The following is a 24,912-nucleotide window of genomic DNA, read 5'->3' as shown; positions in this document are numbered from 1 at the left end:
AGCTCACATGCTCAAAACCAGAGCGTAGAAACTAAAACACATGGAATGCAGTCATTATTAATGTTATCAGCTACATGTGTGCTTTTCTGGCACATCGGTGAATTCCTCCCTGAACTCTGTGGCGTTTGATGTGATCCAGACTTTGGGAGTTTGCAAAAAACCCAGCAGAAATGTCATTTTTCATGTCACCAACACCTACTTTATCGAGGTCAGATTGTATCACTACACATCGAGAAGCCAGAGACAATACGAGGAGTTGTCAGCATGATAACATCCAACAGTATGACATGCTAGCACTTAATTGTGCTATAGTTTACACGCTAGGAACAGAACGTCAACCTCAATAGTTGCTCACATTGAGTTTCACAGGTTAGTTAACATGTAAGGAACAGAATGCCAACCTTCAATACTTGCTAACATGGAGTCTAATATGCTAGTTCTAGTTAGCATGCTAGGGACACAATGCCAACCAACCTCCAATAGTTGCTAACATAGAGTTAAACATGCTAGTGCTAATTAGCATAATGCGAACCTCCAATATTTGCTAACATAGTGTTTAACATGCTAGTGGAACAGATTGTTAACAACCTATAGTTTCTAACATGTAGTCTAATAATAATAAATTAGCATGCTAACAGTTTGGGCATTTACAAATACACATGTTTTATTTCTAAGCATTGTAGCATACAGCACGCACAGTAATTGTTATTTTTCAGCCCATACCCACAGAGGTAAATGCATACTGTATGCCACACACTTCAACTCCCCTAACGCTCCTTCCCCTCCTTCATCCAACACATAACAGTTCCTGCTAAATTCACCGGCAGTGTGTGCTGTGCAGGCATGAGATAACGTCCCAGAAGTTTTTCAAGGGCAGGACGGGTGCTCAGACATCAGAGGGAAGCCGCGTCGAGCCGAGGCTGATTCATTACATGTGTTGCATCTGCTTCCTATTAAAAAGCCCAGAGCACTCTGGCTGTCTCTCCCGGTCTTCTCACTCTCTGACTGCAAACTACCTCCAAGACTCCTCGGCTAGACCTCATCTCTCTCCAAAAACACTCCCTCTTTCTGTCTGCCCTCTGATGACATGCCTCTGCTCCTCACTAAGTCTTACAGATTAGCTCTAGCAGGCAGTACTGCAGTCTGAAGTTCAATCAATACGACGAGTATAAATCTGATGTAAATATTTTAGGTTTAGAGCTGTCCATACATGCAAGATTGTACCTCTGTAGAATATCTTAAATATAAACATTGTCTGCGAGAAAGGTCTATCGTTAAATGAATTGTATAAACCAGCATGAAAAAGCATTGCCATTGAGAATGGGATATCTTTTTGCATGGTTTAAGCAGTGTTGTATTGTAACATTTACTCAAGTACTCAAGTTCAATTACATGTAATTGTGAGGTACTTGTACTTGAGTAATACCTTTTTCTGTCGCTATACTTCTAGTTTTACTACATCTCAAAGGGAAATATTGTACATTTTACTGCACTACATTTATTTGACACTTGTAGTCACTTTTACATAACTGTCATGATAAATAAATATTTGTTTAAAAACTACTATTCTACTCTCCCTAAGGGTCTAAAGTTTGCTCCACATTGACGAATGACAACAAAGAAACACTCCTATATTGGTTAATAATTCTGCAGCTCGAGTATTTTTAAAGTTAATACTTAAGGTACATTTTTCTGATAATATTCATAAGTAACAGTAAAGGATTTAAGTACTTCTTCAAACGCTGGGTTTTGGTTTCTGCAGTTGTCTTCTGGGCTATTGTTCTTCATGCTGACAAGAAGTGGATGTCTTTGTTCGGCCAATGGTAGACCAGTATTCTTATAATGCATATACTGGCTATAAAGACATCTGTTTTGAGATCATTGGAAATGAATGCACTGAAACTATTTCTTGCTGTAAAAGTCCTACAGTCATCACAATCATTTCAATAACTAAAGTAAAATTGTCCTTATACAAATATATGACAGAATAAAACATACTGCTTTGATTTATTCTAACCAGGCACAGCGTGGTATTCCTAGGAATCATGTTATTCAATTAGTCTGTGTTTGCTTGGACATTGGTCAGTTCTAAGGCAATAACACATTGATTAGGAAACACAGCACGATTTTACTCAGACATGTTATGAAAGAGCCATTTCCTCACCTGATTGAAGAACAGTCTACATCCAGACCGATTGAAAGTTTCAGACAGTTCTTCATCTTGAATTTTTTAATCACTTGCTCATTTCCTTTACCCCACAATCTCATCTTCAGTGTTTTAATTATGTGGCGGTGAATGATAGCAAGCTTTAAGGTGTGTGTGTGTGTGTGTGTGTGTGTGTGTGTGTGTGTGTGTGTGTGTGTGTGTGTGTGTGTGTTGTGTGTGTGTGTGTGTGTGTGTGTGTGTGTGTGTGTGTGTGTGTGTGTGTGTGTGTGTGTGTTGGACTTTTGCAGCCCTTACTCTTACTTCAGCTGATAATTATTTCAGATTACATTAAAGGAAATTAAACATTTCTTAAAATACGTGTGAGGGTGACGGAGTTATCAAGCGTAGTCGCAGGAGAGAGTGTGAATGTTGCACATCCAAAAGCGTAATTCCTTTGACTGCTAATAAGATCATTTTCAAGTGTTATAAAATAATGAATGGTGTTACAGCAGTTGAGCATCGTTGCAGCCGTACACTGTGATTAAAGTAATTGGTAAAGAAATGTTATCAAAAGCCAGAACATTTAAATGTAGAAAAGCTATTCCTTATCATGTATATAAACTTGCTATGCTAAGTGTTTAAATGATGGTTTGGCAGAAACCATTGGCTTGAATCCAGTGTTATTGGATGAACCCTTAAAGATAGTGAAAATAATAATTTGTTGCCACCCTGGCAGTGCTTTCGATCTACATCTGGATTTGCTTAATATTTACAGAGAGCGGTAATCTCTTTGATATTTAGCCAACTATGTGAGTTCATGTTAGGAAAACCTGTGTGTAGTCAGACATTCTGTCATTTTGAAATCTGGCCGGGCCGCTGATCCAGACTCTTATCAGCTGATAAGAGTGTTTACGCCGCTATCTCTGTCCATTTAAGGGTTGTAGAGTTGAGTCATAACTGATAAATTACTTACTAAACTGTTGCAGGATCTGTGATTGATGCAGCGTTCCTGGAGTCATTATAGACGCGGTGTCGAGCAGTGAGCCACATGTATCTCCTATTTTCAGACATCTGAAAATCAAAACAAATAATTTGGTGAAGATGTTGCTAAAAGTTTAGTTTGAATGTGTTGCATCATGGTGGTTTGTACTATCTTGAATCCAATCAAACTTTATTTATATAGCACACAGACCAAAGTGCTGTACAGAGAGATAAGCTCACAAAACATACAATAAATACATTTAAAATAAAGGATTCAAACACAAAACAAACCAGAATAAACGTAATAATTAAAAAATAAAAACAGCCATATAATAAAAACAATAGACCACTGAAAGCAAATAAAAGCAACAATCTACTTGTTTCTGAATGCCAAGGAGAAGAGGTGGGTTTTAAGACGTGCGGGAGCCTGTCTGATGAGCAAGGGCAGGTCGTTCCACAGTGTAGGGGCGCAGCAGAGAAAGCACGGTCCCCTCTGCGCTTAGACTTTGTTTTTGGCACCCTCAGGAGCAACTGATCAGCTGACCTGAGAGTGAAGGAATCCATGGTGATTTATTTGGAAGTCTTAACATCAAGCAGGGTTCTTCTTACGGTCATTACAAACCTGGAAAAGTCCTGGAAATTCAAAATGCTAATTCCAGGTCCTGGAAAAGTTTTGGAAAGCAATATTGTTCCCAAAGTTTTGGAAAAGTCATGGAAATGTAACTAAAGTTGCATCAAATATAATTCATATTGTATCTAATCGCCGAAATAGTAATACTATAATGATAATAAAGACTGTATCGTATAGTAATGAAACGTAAAATGGCTTTTAACTGACGAGGTGTTTTGCCGGTGAGAGATGTTAGTGGCTTTAGCGTGTAGAAGCTAGTTAGCCTATTGGATTTGTTTTAGATAGGCTCAACATGTTTCAGATGCAGACCTTATTTTCCTCTTCCATGTTAAAATAAACCATTTCAGTGGTACGCTGAGAGAGAGTCATGTTTTTGGTCATGGACAATTAGGTAAAGGTCCTGGAGAAGTCATTGATAATCCTTAGTGAAAAAGTGTATGAACCCTGATCAAGCCTTTATTGTAATGAATGAAGACGTCACTGTTGAAGGTGGCAACAGCTCCCAGTGTGTTCATTGATTTTTCTTTCTTTAACACTTTATTGTCATATAAGACTGTTTCCTTTCTGTGTACGAATGACAATGGATGTTTACTAACTGTATGTTAGTTTCATTTTCACATTATGTGCAATGCCTTTTGTGCATGCGACAAACAATATTCCCAAATTGGGATCAATACAGTCAAATGAATCTTAATTGAATGACTTCTATCCTGATTAAATACAAGCATTAACATTAACACTATTATAATTGTTGTGATGATAGCATCAAACAGCAGAAACTCACCTTAACCAATAAACTAATAGCACTAATTGTTTTCTACTATTCAAAAGGTTCTCCTGAATCATTGAAATGAACATGAATGCACTTCATTAGAAATATTGAAATGAAGTTTATTCCCATTAGCAACAGCTATTTAGCGGTTAAGAACAATCACCTTCATGTTGCAGAATGTTACGCTTCCCATTACCTTGAGAAGTAAAAGCTCTGCTGAAACAATTACAGCATCAATGTACATACTTGGAAATGACAGAATACAAAGTGTTTCCTCTGAATCCCCAGTAGGCTTTGCAGACCACTGCCATGTGGCTTTTCCAGTGGCCTGCACCAAAACCTGAAGTTGTTGTACTGCCACTTTGAATGCGCCCTCTCTTTTGAAAGTCAAAGTGAACTTTGACTTGCAAATAATCACATCGAGTAGACAAAGAGTTACAGTACATCCTCCGAAGTGAACGCCATTTGAATTTCTCTTGTTAGCATGCATAAATCTCTTGCGAAACGCGCTCACTGCTTTCAACGCTAATAGTGTACACAGAAATCAAAGCTTTGCATTTCCTGCGGAGCAACAAGAGAGGAGGGATATCTGCATAATGTCGGCTCCAGCGATGAAGAGCAAAGCAAACATCCACTGCATCCGGTCCCTTGCTTTCCTTCCAATAACATCATTAGCATTTCGACATCATCGGCCTAATTGTTGTTGGTAGCTCTGAGAAATGCTTGCCTTGGAGTGGGGAGTGGGAGTTGGGGGAGAGGAGGGGGTGGGTGGGGGGTTTAGCTGTAAGGCCTTGTGCTTATCAGTGCAGATACTGTTCCTATGGTCCTGGCTGACAGGTGTGTGTGTGTGTGTGTGTGTGTGTGTGTGTGTGTGTGTGTGGTGTGTGTGTGTGTGTGTGTGTGTGTGTGTGTGTGTGTGTGTGTGTGTGTGTGTGTGTGTGTGTGTGTGTGTGTGTGTGTGTGTGTGTGTGTGTGTGTGTGGTGTGTGTGTGTGTGTGTGTGTGTGTGTGGTGTGTGTGTGTGTGTGTGTGTGTGTGTGTGTGTGTGTGTGTGTGTGTGTGTGTGTGTGTGTGTGTGTGTGTGTGTGTGTGTGTGTGTGTGTGAACCCTCGGGACAGGTGCTGAGGAATAGATTTGTATTTTGGAGCAGGTGCACCTCCCTTCCCCCCTTTTCCTCCCCCCTTTTTCCTCCTCTCTTGCCTTGTTCCCTCACTCCCCCAGGAGGCATATGGTGAGAGTGATTGGAGAGACCCTGGCCCACAGGGAGCGCTTCTCTCCCCAGTTCATCTGTTCCAGACGGGCCCCTGCGGGACACCCAGGCTCTCCTGAGGCCGGCGTTGGCTGGGAATTAGGCCCAGGAAGTGGCTCCGCTTTCAGGTTGATTGCTTTGTTACAATGCTGGGCGGCCACCCCCGTTAGCTTTACACCGTGTAGCCTTGTACCATTCTGTGCACAGGACACATGCAGAACGACGGAGGGGTCACGCCCTCTAATTTGTTTGCTCTGCCCCGTTTATGTTGCTTTTAATTTGCTGACTCCGGTCGTGTCCTGGTGTCACACTTGGAACCGAAACACCATCTCTCTGCGATTTCACAGGCTCATATTCCTGAACCAGCTTACAAATGTGCCGTGGCACTGAGTGCACTCGGGGAGAGAGTTATGGGGGCGTTTTAGGCCTTGTGTAATATGTGTACCTCTTTTATGTGGTCATTTATTATGAGGCGAGCTCTATGAATAATGTATGATTAAAAGGCTTAATGGATACACTGGGACTCGTCAAAATAAAAGCAAAAATCCATTTGCTCTCCCCGTAGTAAATCCACTAGCTTGTCCTTGGGCTAATTTCCAACTTGGGACTTGGAGGGGGAGTGAGTGCATTTCTTGATAGCTATTTCAAGGGAGGGAGGTGTTGGTTGTTCTGTAAAGTGAGAGAGAGAGAGGACGAGGAAGAAAAGTGAAATGAGTAATGGAAGAGGAACAAAGCCAAGAACACCTCCTTCTCTTGAAGCCTCCCTCCTTCGCCTCACTCCATCCCAGAATCGCTCCTTCTCTTCTTCCCTCTCTCCTCGCTCTGTCTCTCACCATCTTAAAGCTCCTTCCCCCTGCCTCTGAGCAGCTGCCACTTCTGAGCCTGAAGAAAATGAAGGCAGATGAATCAATTTGGCCTGTGGCCCTAAAGTGCACTTGTCTGCACCCCAGACTGGGCGGGGGGGATAATGAGCCGATAGATTGAGCCGGTGCCGGAGCCGGGCACTGAGCGCCGAGGTGCCCGACGCACTACCGAGCCCCCCTCACACACACACACACACACACACACACACACTGCTGATGCCTCCCTGAGCAGCGGTAGCAGCCTGTCGCTGGGTTAATGGGGGTGAGGGTCCTTTGCGCAGGACACTTTTCAGAACAAATTAGAGGAAGGATCTGTATTCGTCCTTTCCAGCCCTCCCCTCCCTGTTTTGCCCCTCTTCTCCTCCCGCGCTGCGCATGGGAAGCCCATAGAGCAGATATTGGAGCGCGGTTATGCTGAGAAGAAGAGCATCAAGGCAGCTGTAAAGAAAAGGGGGCGGGCAGGGGCCAAGGTCCAGGGTCCTGGGGTAATAAGGATTGACACCGGGACAAGGCTGAAGCACTGCCTCCCTGAGCGCTGCTGACAGGTGACGGCAGGCGAGGGGGAGACGAGGGGCCGGAGCGAGGAGAGGAAAAGCCAGGTCAGGACTAACAGCTTCTCTTATTCAAGGAGGGAGACTGGGTAGCCATTCGATGCCGCCCCCCCCCCCCCCCCCCATCCTCCTGAAAACCCCTGCAAGGTGAAGGAGGTAGGATCAAAGGAGCAAGACAACAAAGCATCACCCCTGCTGACAGGCTGCTGAGAGGCACGCACTGCAGGGAGAGTGAAAATAAGAGGAGAGTTAGCCTAGCCTAGCATGAGTCCATGTTAACTACTACTGCCTCCATCGACTTGACTAGCCTTTTCTAAGTAGTGCGGGCTGTGTGACTTCACAGGGTTAGAGTAGTATAAATGAGGAGACCCAAGTCGGCACTACTCAACTTGGGGGGAAATTAAGATGCTGGAGGGCTCTTTGAAGATAATTAAAGAGCACCGAGCGGCGGCCTCTAGAGAGGGACTGCAGACATGTTCAATACCGAGACTAATGGAGCTAATTTCCAGTACATTATTCATGTGAAACACAGGCCATTACTTAGCTATGTTTTTCCACGTCTCTTCTATCTGTCGTCTTAAGTCGAACCCCCTCGGTCCTTCCCCCCCCCACACAGATTAACCACATTACTTACTGCTTCAACCTGATTAACCTTGTCCCAGTACTGCATGGGTCGATTCTTCAATGTGGACAAACTAAATCAACACAAAAAAACCTCACAGTTGCCCAAGAACTCCTCAAGGTTTTCCCTCAAAATGACCTCAAGCATAGTGGAAAAGGCATTACGACCTTGAACTCTGTCACCTCTCGCAACCAATCAGATCTCAGCAGAGACCATTAGCCCTGTAGCTCGCTAACTTGTCCTTTAACATTAATGAGTACACACAAAAGAAAAAAACAACACATGAAAGCTGTACAGTTGGGAGCTTAGGGCCAATTAAACACCTCCCCAGACAGGAAATTAGTCCCTGCCTTAATCACAGGCCGTCAGCGTTGCCAATCTTTTGTCAGAGTTGGTGAATTTCCGCCTAGATCAATTGCTCTCCTGTCCCGTTGATCAGCGGCTCGGGGAGTGTTCCTCGCGCGCTTCATCATTAACCTCGACGGCTAATTAGACGCTGTGCTCTGATCAATAGCTGAGTTGATTGCTGACTGGCTAATGCAGCCGCGGGTCCTGGAGGAGACGGAAACACTTCGGGCGCCTTCAGGAATTTGTCAGCAACACTGATGCTGGGTAAACAAAGTAATCAACGGCTGCACTTGACGGGGACTTGACGGCGACTGTACCTCTGTCGCTGCCTGCATGCCTGCCTGCAGAGAAGGGCTGCTCTCTTTGTGAGGGAAGGAAATCAAAAAAGGCCACCATCTATTTTGAGATTCAAGGAGTGATTAGGCTGACAGCTAGAGAGCGCGAGAGGCAGAGGGAGAGGCATGTGGAGGTGGAAGTCAAACCTGATTAGGCCCACCTGCCAGGTTTCTCTTCCTTCCATCTCTACACCATGATTGCTTGGTGCCGGCTCCCTCCTCCTCCTCCTCCTCCTCCTCCTCTTCCTCCCCACCCCTGTCCTGTCACTGTTGACCTCAGCGCACTGCTAATGCCCCTTGGCCAATCAGCATGGCTGCCCAGGGTAATTAAAAGGGAATTGTGTCGACTTGGCATGTGAGCTGGTGGGCACGAGGGTAGGCAAACACTCTCGCCTCCCTCCCAGCCAGGTGGTAGCGTACACGACCTGTCAGATTAGCTGATGACCCTTTTAATTCTAAACCAGCCGGGGGCCATAATTGATATTTACCGGGAAAGGTTAATTGTAGCAGTGATCTGCTTAAATTACAGTGGAGATCAGGAGACGGGGGCCAGCCACCGTGCGCCACCAGGGGAGCTGCTACATACAAACTGATAGTCGAATGGATTACACCCCGCGGCCATCGCCACTGTACTCCAAGGTGGCGAAGCAGCACGGGACTCTGTGATTGGCTGCTGCTTCACCACCTCATCGTCTTCCTGGCTGAGCTCGCCAACCTCCCATCTGGCTGGGAATTTGAATGCATGCCAACTGTGGGTCTTGATGCCCTGCAAAACACCAAGCTATCCAGGATTAGATCAGGGTTCCTGTGATATGGGTGGCAAATACTGCCACGTGTACATTCAAACCACCTATAGCTATTATGTGTACCGATACCAGAACTTTTATTATTATATTAAGACCAGAAAACAAAAGCATGATCTTTAATTCTCTGAATGGTTTGGAAATATTGTTCGTTCAGCGTTGTCTTCTTCCAGTTCATAATGCCTTTGTGATGACCTAAAGAGCTGTGGTCAAATGAATGTGCCGTAGCTTTGAATTCGGACTGGATTTTGAATTTTAAAAGAAATCAGCAGTAAATCCGTTTTTTGCGGTTCTACGGTTTTACTGGTTCATATTTAGGAACATTTTATATTTCTGTGTGGAGGATAAGGCGAGCAATTAAAACAATACTTCTAGCTCGTTGCCAACCTAATGATGTGTTTGTGTCTTATTATCGCATTAGCATAATGCTAAATATGTTCTGGGAGGATAGTCTGTCTTACCTAAGCTATATGTATAGGAGGTGGTTTTGTAATAGTAAAATAACATTGATAAACAGATGTCAATACTCAACAGAGTACATAAAAGAAATGCACAACAACTACAGTATGGTATATCTTCACACGCAGCAGTGGGTTGAGGTTTGGTGTCGCAGGTGTTTTTGCTACAGCCAGTTGTATTTAATGCTTTGCATTTAGCCAAAGCACAAACTGACACCAAGCTGAGTCATCACACTGACTTTGTGTTTCCCTCAGGTTGAGAATAGAGGGAGCCCACTAACATCCAGTTGTATCCTTTGTAGCTGCACTGTATTGTTATGCATAGATGCCCTACTTGTGGAGTATGTAGATCCTTCTTTGTGTCTTTATTAGGACTACTTTGAGCACTAGCATTAGCATTGGCTATTCTTTCTTGGGCCCACTCATAAACAGTCAAACAAATGTTCGCATTATTTGCACAACATACACAAAAACAACAACTAGTCTGTTATAATCAACAATCAAGAATGTTACCCTTTACAGAATCATTAGGTCGAACACAAAATCCAACAAGATGTAATTACACACTTTTACTACCAATACAATGTATAGTTAATAATTACAAACAAAGGTCATAAAATAGCTTTAATTGTATTTATATATCCAGCCAGTTTTTACAGAGATGTTAAATTCCAATAAATATGATATTAAAAAAAACAAGATTCTGACTCAGAAACCAGAATAACCTACTTTTAAAACGCTTTATTGGTATAGTGGTATCAGAGTATATTCGATTTGAATAATTCAATAATTATGATAGCGTAAAACCATATTGTCCTCTTCGAGTTCTGTGCAGCCATTGACAAAGTTCCCAAAAGAAAAGACTATGTTGTTCATGTCATCTGTAAGAAACTAGCACTCGACTTTGGCCTATGGTCTTTTAATATATAACAGTTTGAATCTTTCTCCTTGCCTTGGTATTAAGGTAAGAAGCCAGTCAGCAGTGATTTACAGTTCTATCAGAGCAGCTTTTAGGATAATACCTCTTCAATGCCTGACAGGGTATATTGCTTAATAATGAACACAGTAATGTGGTTCATGATGCAAGGACACGATTTTAAGATGTCCTGTGTCCCCTGCAGATCAAGCCGTTAAAATACCTTGTATTTTATTTATGTATCCAGCCAGCTTTTAAATAAAACTCTGACACAAAAACCAGAATTACATACTTTGAATATTGCTTAATAATGAACATAGTAATGTGGTTCATGATACAAGGGCGTGATTTTAAGATGTCCTTTTTCCTGTGTCCCCTACAGATCAAGCCTTTAACGCTACGTCCGGTCAAAGTGAGCGAGGACGAGGCGGTGAAGGAGCTGAGCCGACCGCACAGGAGCAACTCCAAGGAGCAGCTCATCGAGGTAAGTCGTCGGACGAGACCTTTCCCCTCTCCACGGACCTCCGACAGCGGGCAGGAATATCCACTTTCACAGGCCGAGGAGGGGGGGAGGTTGGAAATAGAGAGTGGGCGGGCGACAGCAACATTGAGGCTGAGATCAGAGAGGTGCAGTAGTTCCTGCTGTTTCCAGGTATCACCTCATAAATCCCCTATGTGATGGTTGGCTGGTAGCACACAGACAGGAAATGGTTAAGCCAGTCACACAGCAGCACCTTGTTGGCCTGGCATTATTTAAGCATTGCACGGTTAAATATAGACATGACCTAACGCAGTTCAGCCAGGTGTGGGCTGACCTCCACGACCCCGGACTGGAACGAGTTAAAGAAAGCGCTCCAATTATCGCCGCCGTGCCGGCATCCATATGCTAACCCATTTAGAGGAAGAGTCAGTGGCGAAGGAAAATGGAGGCCATGGCATCGGCGCAGCATAAGGGATGAAATAATGCAATTTAGATACAGGGGGAAGTAATGAGAATTTATGCAAAAATCCCAAGCGGCTCATTTTAAATGAATGTAGAAATATGCTTCCTAACTAATGCCTGTCAAGCAGACCTCCCAAACTCAACCAAATTCAATCAGACTGTTCATTTAGCTGACGAAAGCAGCAGGAGGAGAGGGAGAGAAAGAAGGGGAAGGAAAGCTGCTTTTTACAGCAATGGTAGAGGAAAGGGATTTAAATGAACTTATTAAATACATTGTTTTAAGCCATTCAGCACTCCAATTGCAAATCCAGCTTGATTGGAGTAAGAACAAAATCAGCCAGCCTAATTTTTCCCATCTCCTTCCTCTTTATTCTACTCCCTGCTGTTCTGTTTCTCTGGTGCTCTGTCCCCCCTCTTCCTCTCGCACTCTTCCTCCTGAATCTGTGTAAAAGGCTGTCTTTTAATGAAAAAGTCAGGGGGAAGAGGCGGGCTTGTCAGATAAAAGACCGACGCCGGTTGACAGCTCTGACAGGGATATACGACAAGCACAGAAGAAGGGGGGGGGAGAGAGTGATGGTGGTTGCGGTGATAGAGTAGGGGGGGGGGGGCACTGTTGAAAATTGCACGCTGTAATCGCCGACGGTGTTAGATGTGGCATGTCTCTCTAATCTGCTGCCAAATAAATGGTGCACAGACGCTGATCGCTGTAACCGCGGCATCTCTGTCTCTCCCTCTCACCTTCATACACCTCTTTTGTGTCCGTCTGTCCGTCTCTCCGCGGGCTGTTGTATTCCAGGCCTTCACACAGCGAGATTTCCTCTATATTTCTTATTTTTCCAGCTCCGTGAAGTCTCCGCCACCGCAGTGAAAGCACCGCAAATGTTTCCGTAAAACACGCTCCACCACATCAAAGTGGCTCCCCGGCTTTTAAAAGCTCTTAACTAATGATGCCGACGAGTAAAATGGATTCCTCTTGTCTTACTGCCAAAGGAAATAGAGACAAATGTGGACGCACCCGCCTGCCCGCCTCTAAAAACAGTCATGCATCAATTTGGGAGCACAGGGTTTGGAAAAAAAACCAAAACAGAATTGCAGGGGAAGCTGTTTGTTCATTGCCATGGTCGGGTCTTTATCTGTTTATTTTGACTAGGTAATTGTGCCTGCGGTGCAGCGGGGCCCCGGCACTAAGCCACACAGGGATTAGGGAAATATGAGGTGGTGGAGGATGAGAAGGGGGGGGGGGGGGGGGGTTCCACTTCATCTGTGTCCTGCGGAGGAGAGGGCAACAGTGGTGGTGCCGACACCCTCCTGTTCCCACCCACACCCACCCACCCAGCACCTGATCGGCCTCACATGCATCTCTTCCCTTCGTCACGCTCCATCGCGCTCTGAATGGCTCCCCTCTTGGGCTTCCTTCATCCACAAAAACCAATAGTCTGGGTTGGGAGAAGATGGACCGGACCCTCCCCTCTTGTCGCCGTGATTTTCTTTTTACTCTCCTTTTTTCAGTGAGCCGAGTGGAGGAGGGGGCATGGAAATGGGGAGAGGATTAGGGGGCGGATTTAGCAACATTTCTCTTCTCCGGGGCTGTTTAGTTAACCCTTAAATGCCGCCAGCATCCGCCCCATCCCTCTTGCCATCACACACTCACACACACACACACACACACACACACACACACACACACACACACACACACACACACACACACACACACACACACACACACACACACACACACGCACTGCTCCCTCCCCCACACTCCCTCTCTGGGGCGGGTTTTTAAATCCTTTTGAAGTCCTAAGCGCTGCAGAAATCCATTGAGAGCCATGTATAATGGCTTTTAAGAGAGAGTGTTTAGCTGGATGCCGACCCTATGGCTTATGAACCGCTGGCGTTTTAATGGATCCCCCCCTCTTTCCCTCCCCTCTTTTTCCTCCCTTCACTGGCACTAAATCCAATGGATTGTCCCTCATTATCATTTAAATAAGCCTCTCTTTCTGCTCAGAATGCTCCAAGTTGAATGAACTCTACATAGTAAGGCTAATTCCAAATGGCCTTGGCCTCCCACCACCTATGCCCATACGCACATGTAAGTGCACTCACAACATGCACACTCACAGACAACATGCCACATTCTCACTTGTACACACTTTTGGCCCCTTTGTGTCCCCAGACTGTGCTCCCCTCTCCCTCTCTCTGCTCGTGGTGGTTTCAGAGAGGTTGAGCAGAGTGGGAATAGCCTTTTCATTCCCGCAGAGCCTGCTTTCCGGTTCGCGGCGGGACTCCTCCCTAATCGTCACGGCGGGAGGCGTCCTGCGAATCAGAGGGCAGAGAGGCGTTGATGAGGGCCGAGGCCTTAGAGCAGGTGTGGGAGAAAGGATGAGGGGTGTCGGGAGGGTGCAAAACAAGAGAGGTGGCGGCGAAGGTGTGGGGGAGGACGCTCGGATTGAAGGTGGACCTATGGATGAAATTGGTCTAGCAGAAAAGTCCCCTCCCGAGACCAGGGGGGGAGAAATTGCCAATCTAGACAGGAGAATAAAAGAAGTGAAAAGTGGAAGTGGAGGGAGGGATTTGGAGATTGGTATTCGTGCTGGGCTCTGACGGACAGAACAAAACGTAAGCTTATTCAGTCTCCATCCTGCTCTTGTTCAGCGTTCAGAGGACTGCATTAGAGACACAGGAGGAGTCTGACGGCCCAAAATACCTCCCTAAACGCATAAAAAGATATTTATCGGGGCTGATTCAAAATGAAGAACGCTTGTTTGCAGAATGCGGCTGACATCATTTTTAAATAAAACAGCTTATATTGTAAGATTGCATTTTAAGATGCATTGCCCTCATAGCGTGAACAACACGTAATATATTTTTGCCTGAAAGAATATAAAGCATTTTGGAAAGGATGTCTTGCCTGTTGATGCTCTTGCAAAACAAATGCCGGGAAATTATGAGATGGAAAAAGAAGAGAAGCCATTATTTTTGGGCTAGCAGCGTTCATAAGCTGCTACTCACTCTCAACACAATCATTTTTCTATCAAGGTTTTATATGTGTTATCAGTTCGTCTACGTGTGCAGGTGATGGATTTACTCCCATGTGTCTATCAATGTCAGATGGCACTCTTAAAGGCGCAGAAGCAATTCAAACAAATAAATAGTGAGCGGCACTTCAATCTATAACCTGTATTTAAAACAATCTGACTCGTTTTTAGCCATCAACGATTATAAGGTCATTAACTCGGACTCAGGTTCACATCGTAACGTGTATTTGCTACGTTAATCCACAGCGTAAACGTAGTAGCTTCCAAATAACACCTCGAAAATTGTAAAATGGCTACGTATTTTCCCCAGAAATGTATATATGTGGCATGTGAGAGGCGTGTGGTGCAGTGGGTTGTGCGTTGGTGTTCGGGTCAGGTTCAAACCCCACTGCAGTCAGCATGTCGGCTTTACCCCAAAGTGCTCCTGTGGGGATTGCCCACAGTATTAAGTATGTAAGTCGCTTTGGATAAAAGCGTCTAACAAGTTACAGGTAATGTAATGTAACGATTCAGGCTATTCAAGTGCTTGTACTGGGTGGATCCCCATGTAAGTCAATAGGTCCAATATATTCACGGACTGACACTTAAAGAACCGCTGTTCGGCCACTACGACAATCGGCATCATTGTCCGAAAATCTCGATTTCCCCCCTGTTCATTTGTAATGGCACAGTTTTGGTCAGAAAAAAACAACAAAGCTGGAAAATTCTGTACTTTAGGAAACTTTTGCTTTGATGACATTTTTTGCAAGAATCTTTGTTCAGTGTTGTAAGGTGTTTAGTTTGATAGTTACAATGGAAATTGTCTCAGGTTTTTTTTGTTTAAGAAGATGGTTTAAGCGATAGCAGCGTTCATAGCATTTTTGTTATTTTCATTGACCATGATTATGCAGGGGGTCCGCGGGGTCTTAAAAAGTATTAAAAGTTGATAAATCAATTTAGCGAAAATTAAGGCTATTAAAAAGTATTAAACCGCATTTTCCAAGGTTTTACATTTTGTAGCTTGTTTTCAATAAGTATATGAATGGTCCAAAGAGGTTGTATTCTACAGTCTGCCTGAATGTAATCATGGCCTAGGTGTGTAGTGTGATTCTGTGTAGTTTATTTATGGCATCCCGTTGGGTTTGACGTCATCTGAACAGGACATCGCACGCTCACTGCTTGATAGCGCAAAGGTCAGTTTACGCCGGTTGCTAAGCAACATCGTTATGGGGAAATGCAAGTCTGCATCCAAATGGTTGGAAGATAAGGAGGAAGGACAATCAATACTGTATATAGTCAATGTGAGGTAAAGTGTGTCGCCAAGGTAACCGGTTAGAACTCAAAGTGGCGATGAGGTCTTAAAATGTACGGAAAGGGTCTTAAAAAAGGTCTTAAAAGGTCTGACTTCAGGATTCCTGCATAGACCCTGTCATGTGACATCGAAGGGCCATTACAAATGAGTTAGGGGGTTATTGTGAGACTAGTATGTTTTGCGCCATAGACCAAAGTAGCTTATATATGTAAAGATGTGAGCTTGGGTCGCTAAATCATGTTTTAAGCACTGCAAATGCACCTTACACTTTGCTTTAAATGCTCCAATGACAATTTTTCACAATTTTCACTATAATTTTACCAAATAGTTCAGGTTTTACACAGTGTATTTCTTTGAGGACTCAATGAAGTCCCCCACAGGACGTGAGTGATTTATTTTTAGATCGGGAGCTGCTCAGCTACCCCCATGGCTGAGGCCAGAGTGTGCGGGAGTGATGTGTGCAGGCGTGGGGTACATGGCGGGGCGGGTAAAAGGTTAACGTGAATATTGATATTAAAGCGGCGCTGCTTCATCATGTCTGTGTCAGCGAGTGAAACGCTCCTTAAAGGTCATCCCTGTTCTCCTCTCTTTCCCCACAGAGCTCCCCTCACTCGCTGTCAGGCCGCGGCTACTCGGTAAGTGGCATTTTCATGCTTCATGGCTTTACGGCAGAATTACAATCTCCAACGACCCGCTTTATGGCCCCGGCGCTCGACATTTTAATTATGTTAAATAGAGTAATGGAGAAATCATGATATTAGGAACATTAATTCTGGCTGACTGATTAAATTGCGGGAAGGTGTCCTGCGCTACCTTGTCGAAAAAAGATCCTCGTTTTATTGGCATCGATCAACGCTGTCCGCCGGTGCTGCAGTTTGGCTGTCAGAGTTTTATGTCTTCCTCCAGTGACTGTCAATGGAGCCTTTTGCTCATATACGACAATATGCCTGAAAGCCTCTTTAAGGCTAAGCAATAAAAACAATGCCTCAGCGCCACAGAACCGCGTCTACATTTACAACTTTAGCAGTTAAACATGTCTAATGATGTGTCTGAAACAGCTAGTGAGTCAGTAACATGTGTTCTTCAAGGGAAAAGTGCCCGCGAGGAATATTTAGTGATGTCTTGGAAAACGTCAGCCCAATCCTTTCAAACATACGCTAGCTCACAATTTGTCAGCGCAGGACTATTTTTATCCGTTGATAGCATCTGTTGCCTTGCCCCGGTGCTTCTTCCACACCGTAAAGTTGCGCTCCACCCCTCCCATTGTTTCGAAGATGTGTCTCGTCTCTGGGTAATAGAGACAGCAGTCGTCCTTTGCTTAAAGGGGCACTAATAAGAGGAACATTCTTTAAAGTGTGCTACTTTTAGCTGATGAGTGGCATATGGCAGTTCTTATTGCAGCTTGGAAGCAATCACCCCGACAAACATAACAACTATAAATGGTTTGTCATCGTTAATCTGCCTCAAAGGACCGCAGATAAAGCGCCGAACAAAGCTTCACTTCAGAAGACCTTGATCTCTGCGCTATCTTTTTTTCTTTTTCTTTTACATTTTGTTTTAATAGAACATGTCACATTCCTATTCCCCGGCGGCCGCATACTCACAGATGGATGAAAACAAACAAGACCTCCCAAAAAAGCTCTGGAAGCCCTTTGGCTCGAGCTGTCAGTTTGAGTTGGCAGGGAGCGAGGCCTTCTCTTCATCCGAACGAGGAAGGAAGGAGTCAGAGGGCAGAATTGGAGGTGGAGGGGGCTTGGTGTTGTGGGGTCGTCGGTATAGTGTGCAAGCAGAGGAAAGTCCAGGATTCGAGGGGCAGGAAGTTGTTCCCGGGCGATGCGATGGTGCTATCTGCCGCCTGCGGGCTCCTCCTGGTGCTGAGCTCTGACTCTCAATCTGCTCTGCTGCAGAACGCTTGATTTCCGGGGGTCTCTCCTTATCTGTAAGTGCTTCAGGCTTTACAGTGTGATGGTTTCGGAGGGGGGTTGTGGGTAGAAGGGGATCAGCGGGGCAGAGGCTGAGTAGGTATGGGAGGAGGAGGCCGGCGTTATGGCTTCAGGAAGAGGTTATGGATGTGGGTGGAGGGCTGTGTGTGATGTGGGAAGGGTCAAAAGGGCGGGGACAGCCATAGGAAGTCCCATCGGCCCCCAATAGTACGACCACAGCCTTCTTCTGATTGGCCCCTAGCACTGATCGCCATCGCTCTGAAATCAAGTCGTCGGATGGGGGCTGGCTATCTGTCACTATGAAGTAAGACATTTAAAACGTAAATATCTCCTGACAGTTTGTTTTCTACATATATGGGAGATAACGCCTCCTTCTTGTTTATGCTTCCATATGTCTCCCTTCCTATGTAGCCTGCCAGGCTCGAATGGCCTCGTTTGAATGGTGTACACCACAATGTAAAGGAAATCTCCGGGCTTTACTATCAGACTCATGAGAAAGGGAAATTGGAGTGTTTGGAAACAGAAAATACTTTTATACTGCAGTATCATTATTTGGCAGAATGCATTGTCTGCTGGTTTCATTCATTCAATGCTGCACACAGTTCATCATCTGCACACATTCTGCGAACATGACATGACCCTCATCACGCCTTTGTTCTCGGTCTCCTCTTCTTTGTATGTCTGAAATACTGATACAAGATTCTGCAGGCTGGTGCAAATATATCAAACCAAGCTATTCATTGCGGATTTTAAATGTTGTAATGTCCATATTTGAATGTTTTGAGGGTATTTTACGTTAGATTCAAATAAGTCAAAGAAATAACTAGATAAATACAAATACTGGCCATTGATGTGTATTATACAGTTCCCTCTAGAGGGGACTTTGCAATGTTAGCCTTTGCAGACCATTCACATGCGCATAAACCTATAACACACTACAGCAGGGGTCTCCAACCTTTCTTCATCTGAGAGCTACTTTGAAAAAATGAAAGTGGCCAAGAGCTACTTGCATCACATCGCTTACATGTATTCACATAGCACTCATCAGTTGAATTAAGCTATACATTTGTACACGTGTGGAATTGCAATACCTAAAGCTTATCAAAAATCTTAACTTCACATCAAGGTCCAAGAAAACGACAATGTCTCACATATCATTATGGCCCTCATAGTAAGTACATCACTGAACATTCACATAAATGTCCTTAATCACCACCTTACAAGCATCTCACTCGTTTGTACAGTTAGTGAGATGAATGGCGCTGCATGGAGTCCACCATACAGGTGTATGCTGAAGTGTACCCACTTAGGTATAGAGTCATTTAAATGTTCATCAGTCAGTCTTGTTCTGTATTTAGATTTCATTCATGTCACAAAAAGCTGCTTCACAAAGGTCTGTAGAACCAAATAAAGCAGTATGTTCAGTGCTGCTTGGTGAATGTTCTTATAGTTTTATGGGTCTACAAGGCTCCAGAAATGTTGTGAGTTTTGCTGAGCCTTAAGCTGAACATTATTTTGGACATCTCCACAGACACTGAACAGTTCAGCCATCTTTTTCTTCTTCTTCTTCGTCTTGACATTAAATTATAAACCATAATAAATCAATTTTAGGTCTAGCCTCCCTATATCTGTGTGTGAAATTGTTCCATCCTCAAAAACAAAAAACTAATACTTCTGCAGTCTTGCTGCAGCTTCTAGCAACGGTCTTCTGTTAAGAAAAGGAGACAGTGAATGTCTTGAATGTGGCATCACACACATGAAGTCTGAACACAGCAGACAACAGGAGTATTTACAACAGCATTATAAAAACAAAAATAGTGCATGTGGGTGCACACTTACATTCTCTGTCTTACTGTTACATAAATCCCATGAATGTATGAGATTAAGTTAGCATCATATCTCAATCAGTGATTAAGTGAATAATAACGTTTCTATCGGGTCACTGTCAGCCATTATCTTCAGGGAGGGGGCGGGGTTTGGAGGAACGGAGAGGAGACGGTGATCGCGGAAGCTTTCCTCCTGCCTTCACAAACTTCACACAAGTATTTATCAACTGAAAATAGCAAGAGGACATTCATACTCTGCAATCCAAGACTTGATTAAATCCACCAAAAACCTGACATGACGATAACGGGTGTTTTTCAAAAAACACAAATCCCTCCCTGTGTGTCTGAGCCGCAGCGACGCAGCCTGATTCAGAGCGGGTCATTCTGCTGTTGGTTCTGACTGGTGTTGGTGGAGAAAGCAGACTGGTCCGTGTGTGGAGGTGATCCGTCTGTTCCTTGATCTCTGCGTCGCCGACCAATTTGATATTCGTGTGACAGAAAACATTCTAAAATAAAAAAACGTTATTGTCCAGCCGCGGCCGAAAAATCAATAAGGAACCTTACTACGCTATAATCGATAATTGTGCGGCGAGCTACTGAAAAGCTGCCCGCGAGCTACCGACGTGTTGAGAGCCCTGCACTACAGGAAAGAGAAAAGCCAAAAAGCACAATAGGGCCCCTTTAGCATGGTTATCTACATGTATGGCAAACATACAGTATAGTTCAAGTGTTTATGTATAATTCACTTTTCATGTATCTCTCTGACTCAAAAGGGCAACACATCTAAGATTTCTTAAACCGAGTATACATGTACTTATATGTGCAATTACACAACAAATACATAATGAACCGCATCATACCAGAAGTGGTTGGTAGTCATTTTCTGTTATCTAAATGAGTTAAATTGAATGCAATTACAACAAACAGTGTTAGGAACATAACAAATGTATACCTTACAGTGTTATATATATGTCTACAAAAACGGACTGGTGGATAACAAACCTTAACTTACTTTCCCATAAGAGCACCATGTGTATATCCAGGTGTTGACATTTCTAGACACACACACACACACACACACACCCCCCCCCCCCCTTCATCCCCCGTTCAGGGGTGAGGGCTTATCTCTGGCTCGTTGAGTCCAGCAGCGATATGTAGCAGCAGGACTGAGACTCACTATCTCTGGGAGGAAGACTGGATATGGAATTGTTTATCAGGCCGACTCTCTGCTGTCCGCTTTGTGCCGGCTTCATTACAGCCGGGGCTATGTTTGGGAGACAATATCTCTGCCTTGTTTCCTGCTCTGCTACCTGCTTGTTGTTGCACTGGAGATTGGCCCGGGCTCTGGCGATTTATCATCCTCTCTCAGGGCTCCTTGATAAAGAACCCAACATCCCCCCTCTGCGCCTGGGAGATACGGGGCAGCAAGAGACGGGGAAATGTCAAAGAATCTCAGCGAAACTATCTGCCCAGCCTGCCGTTGCCCCTGGGCTGCATACTGTATGGAGGAGGAGGCGTTTCCGCTAAGCGACAAGACAACACACCTCCCTTTCCTTTCAGATGAAGTGATTGTGCCTCCGTCTACCCCCCATCTTCTAAAACCACCCAAGGCCTGCTCATGTTTTCACGCACGATAAAAGCATGGAGCTTTGTCTGTGACAGTATAATCTGACTAGTCTGTTTTGGGGAGGCTTTATCTCTGTGATGTCAGGGAGCTAAACCTCAGCCGGGTTGTTTGAGACTGCTCGCAGCTCTGAGACACACCCGTTCTTCATTTCCACCCCCACTGCTCGCGTTGTCATAATCATATTTAACGGTAAATGAGTCTACACTCCAAACGGAGCAGTCTCAGAGTCATTTGTGCATTCTTAAACAGCCTTTCTTAAATTGATTTGACATTCACAACCTCCACATCGTGGCGAATACACTCCCCTGTCTGAGTGACGAGGCTTTTTACAAGATCTCTATCGAATACAAGGATTATGTCACTTAATTATAATAGAAGCCATTAAGAGCTTCATGCTTTATTAAACAAAACGACACAGATTCACTGGATTAAATGCTAAACACAGCGATCGGGAGGAAATTGGGTGTAAATGATATTTTATGCTTGGAATTCATTTTGCAGCAAGGTTTTATTTTTGGTCACTACCACATTGTCAGCATACAGAGCTTTAAAGATGACAGTATGCTCAATTTGAGGTGTATCAGTATGTAGTGTCTCTACTTTAAAGAGTCCTCTCCTGCTGATGTTCAGGTGTATATCAGTATGTAGTGTCTCTACTTTAAAGAGTCCTCTCCTGCTGATGTTCAGGTGTATATCAGTATGTAGTGTCTCTACTTTAAAGAGTCCTCTCCTGCTGATGTTCAGGTGTATATCAGTATGTAGTGTCTCTACTTTAAAGAGTCCTCTCCTGCTGATGTTCAGGTGTATATATCAGTATGTAGTGTCTCTACTTTAAAGAGTCCTCTCCTGCTGATGTTCAGGTGTATATCAGTATGTAGTGTCTCTACTTTAAAGAGTCCTCTCCTGCTGATGTTCAGGTTGTATATCAGTATATAGTGTCTCTACTTTAAAGAGTCCTCTCCTGCTGATGTTCAGGTGTATACCAGTATGTAGTGTCTCTACTTTAAAGAGTCCTCTCCTGCTGATGTTCAGGTGTATATCAGTATATAGTGTCTCTACTTTAAAGAGTCCTCTCCTGCTGATGTTCAGGTGTATATCAGTATGAAGTGTCTCTACTTTAAAGAGTCCTCTCCTGCTGATGTTCAGGTGTATATCAGTATGTAGTGTCTCTACTTTAAAGAGTCCTCTCCTGCTGATGTTCAGGTGTATATCAGCATGTAGTGTCTCTACTTTAAAGAGTCCTCTCCTGCTGATGTTCAGGTGTATATCAGTATGTAGTGTCTCTACTTTAAAGAGTCCTCTCCTGCTGATGTTCAGGTGTATATCAGTATGTAGTGTCCTCTACTTTAAAGAGTCCTCTCCTGCTGATGTTCAGGTGTATATCAGTATGTAGTGTCTCTACTTTAAAGAGTCCTCTCCTGCTGATGTTCAGGTGTATATCAGTATGTAGTGTCTCTACTTTAAAGAGTCCTCTCCTGCTGATGTTCAGGTGTATATCAGTATGTAGTGTGTCTACTTTAAAGAGTCCTCTCCTGCTGATGTTCAGGTGTATATCAGTATGTAGTGTCTCTACTTTAAAGAGTCCTCTCCTGCTGATGTTCAGGTGTATATCAGTATGTAGTGTCTCGACTTTAAAGAGTCCTCTCCTGCTGATGTTCAGGTGTATATCAGTATGTAGTGTGTCTACTTTAAAGAGTCCTCTCCTTGCTGATGTTCAGGTATATATCAGTAATGTAGTGTCTCTACTTTAAAGAGTCCTCTCCTGCTGATGTTCAGGTAGTATATCAGTATGTAGTGTCTCTACTTTAAAGAGTCCTCTCCTGCTGATGTTCAGGGTATATCAGTATGTAGTGTCTCTACTTTAAATAGTCCTCTCCTGCTGATGTTTCAGGTGTATACAGTATGTAGTGTCTCTACTTTAAAGAGTCCTCTCCTGCTGATGTCCAGGTGTATATCATTATGTAGTGTCCTCTACTTTAAAGAGTCCTCTCCTGCTGATGTTCAGGTGTATATCAGTATGTAGTGTCTCTACTTTAAAGAGTCCTCTCCTGCTGATGTTCAGGTGTATATCAGTATGTAGTGTCTCTACTTTAAAGAGTCATCTCCTGCTGATGTTCAGGTGTATATCAGTATGTAGTGTCTCTACTTTAAAGAGTCCTCTCCTGCTGATGTTCAGGTGTAGTATGTAGTGTCTCTACTTTAAAGAGTCCTCTCCTGCTGATGTTCAGGTGTATATCAGTATGTAGTGTCTCTACTTAAAGAGTCCTCTCCTGCTGATGTTCAGGTGTATATCAGTATGTAGTGTCTCTACTTTAAAGAGTCCTCTCCTGCTGATGTTCAGGTGTATATCAGTATGTAGTGTCTCTACTTTAAAGAGTCCTCTCCTGCTGATGTTCAGGTGTATATCAGTATGTAGTGTCTCTACTTTAAATAGTCCTCTCCTGCTGATGTTCAGGTGTATATCAGTATGTAGTGTCTCTACTTTAAAGAGTCCTCTCCTGCTGATGTCCAGGTGTATATCAGTATGTAGTGTCTCTACTTTAAAGAGTCCTCTCCTGCTGATGTTCAGGTGTATATCAGTATGTAGTGTCTCTACTTTTAAAGAGTCCTCTCCTGCTGATGTTCAGGTGTATATCAGTATGTAGTGTCTCTACTTAAAGAGTCATCTCCTGCTGATGTTCAGGTGTATATCAGTATGTAGTGTCTCTACTTTAAAGAGTCCTCTCCTGCTGATGTTCAGGTGTAGTATGTAGTGTCTCTACTTTAAAGAGTCCTCTCCTGCTGATGTTCAGGTGTATATCAGTATGTAGTGTCTCTACTTTAAAGAGTCCTCTCCTGCTGATGTTCAGGTGTATATCAGTATGTAGTGTCTCTACTTTAAAGAGTCCTCTCCTGCTGATGTTCAGGTATATATCAGTATGTAGTGTCTCTACTTTAAAGAGTCATCTCCTGCTGATGTTCAGGTGTATATCAGTATGTAGTGTCTCTACTTTAAAGAGTCCTCTCCTGCTGATGTTCAAGTGTATATCAGTATGTAGTGTCTCTACTTTAAAGAGTCCTCTCCTGCTGATGTTCAGGTGTATATCAGTATGTAGTGTCTCTACTTTAAAGAGTCCTCTCCTGCTGATGTTCAGGTGTATATCAGTATGTAGTGTCTCTACTTTAAAGAGTCCTCTCCTGCTGATGTTCAGGTGTATATCAGTATGTAGTGTCTCTACTTTAAATAGTCCTCTCCTGCTGATGTTCAGGTGTATATCAGTATGTAGTGTCTCTACTTTAAAGAGTCCTCTCCTGCTGATGTTCAGGTTGTATATCAGTATGTAGTGTCTCTACTTTAAAGAGTCCTCTCCTGCTGATGTTCAGGTGTATATCAGTATGTAGTGTCTCTACTTTAAAGAGTCCTCTCCTGCTGATGTTCAGGTGTATATCAGTATGTAGTGTCTCTACTTTAAAGAGTCCTCTCCTGCTGATGTTCAGGTGTATATCAGTATGTAGTGTCTCTACTTTAAAGAGTCCTCTCCTGCTGATGTTCAGGTGTATATCAGTATGTAGTGTCTCTACTTTAAAGAG

At 43.8% G+C, this 24,912-nt stretch overlaps 1 protein-coding gene across 1 annotated transcript in view; it reads left to right on the top strand.

Annotated features, from left to right (window-relative positions):
- The window catches only part of LOC117553419 (fibrosin-1-like protein), a 391,517-nt gene that overhangs the window by 211,743 nt on the left and 154,862 nt on the right, over nt 1-24,912 (top strand). Inside the window, exons 3-4 of the mRNA XM_034227323.1 lie at nt 11,057-11,158; nt 16,546-16,581. Of these exons, the coding sequence (XP_034083214.1) occupies nt 11,057-11,158; nt 16,546-16,581 (138 nt within the window). The remainder of the gene's footprint in view (nt 1-11,056; nt 11,159-16,545; nt 16,582-24,912) is intronic.

This window comes from Gymnodraco acuticeps, unplaced genomic scaffold, assembly GCF_902827175.1.
Source record: "Gymnodraco acuticeps unplaced genomic scaffold, fGymAcu1.1, whole genome shotgun sequence".
NCBI classification, from domain to species: Eukaryota; Metazoa; Chordata; class Actinopteri; order Perciformes; family Bathydraconidae; genus Gymnodraco; species Gymnodraco acuticeps.
Note: the sequence above shows the minus strand (reverse complement) of the source record. Positions and strands in the feature narration are given on the sequence as shown.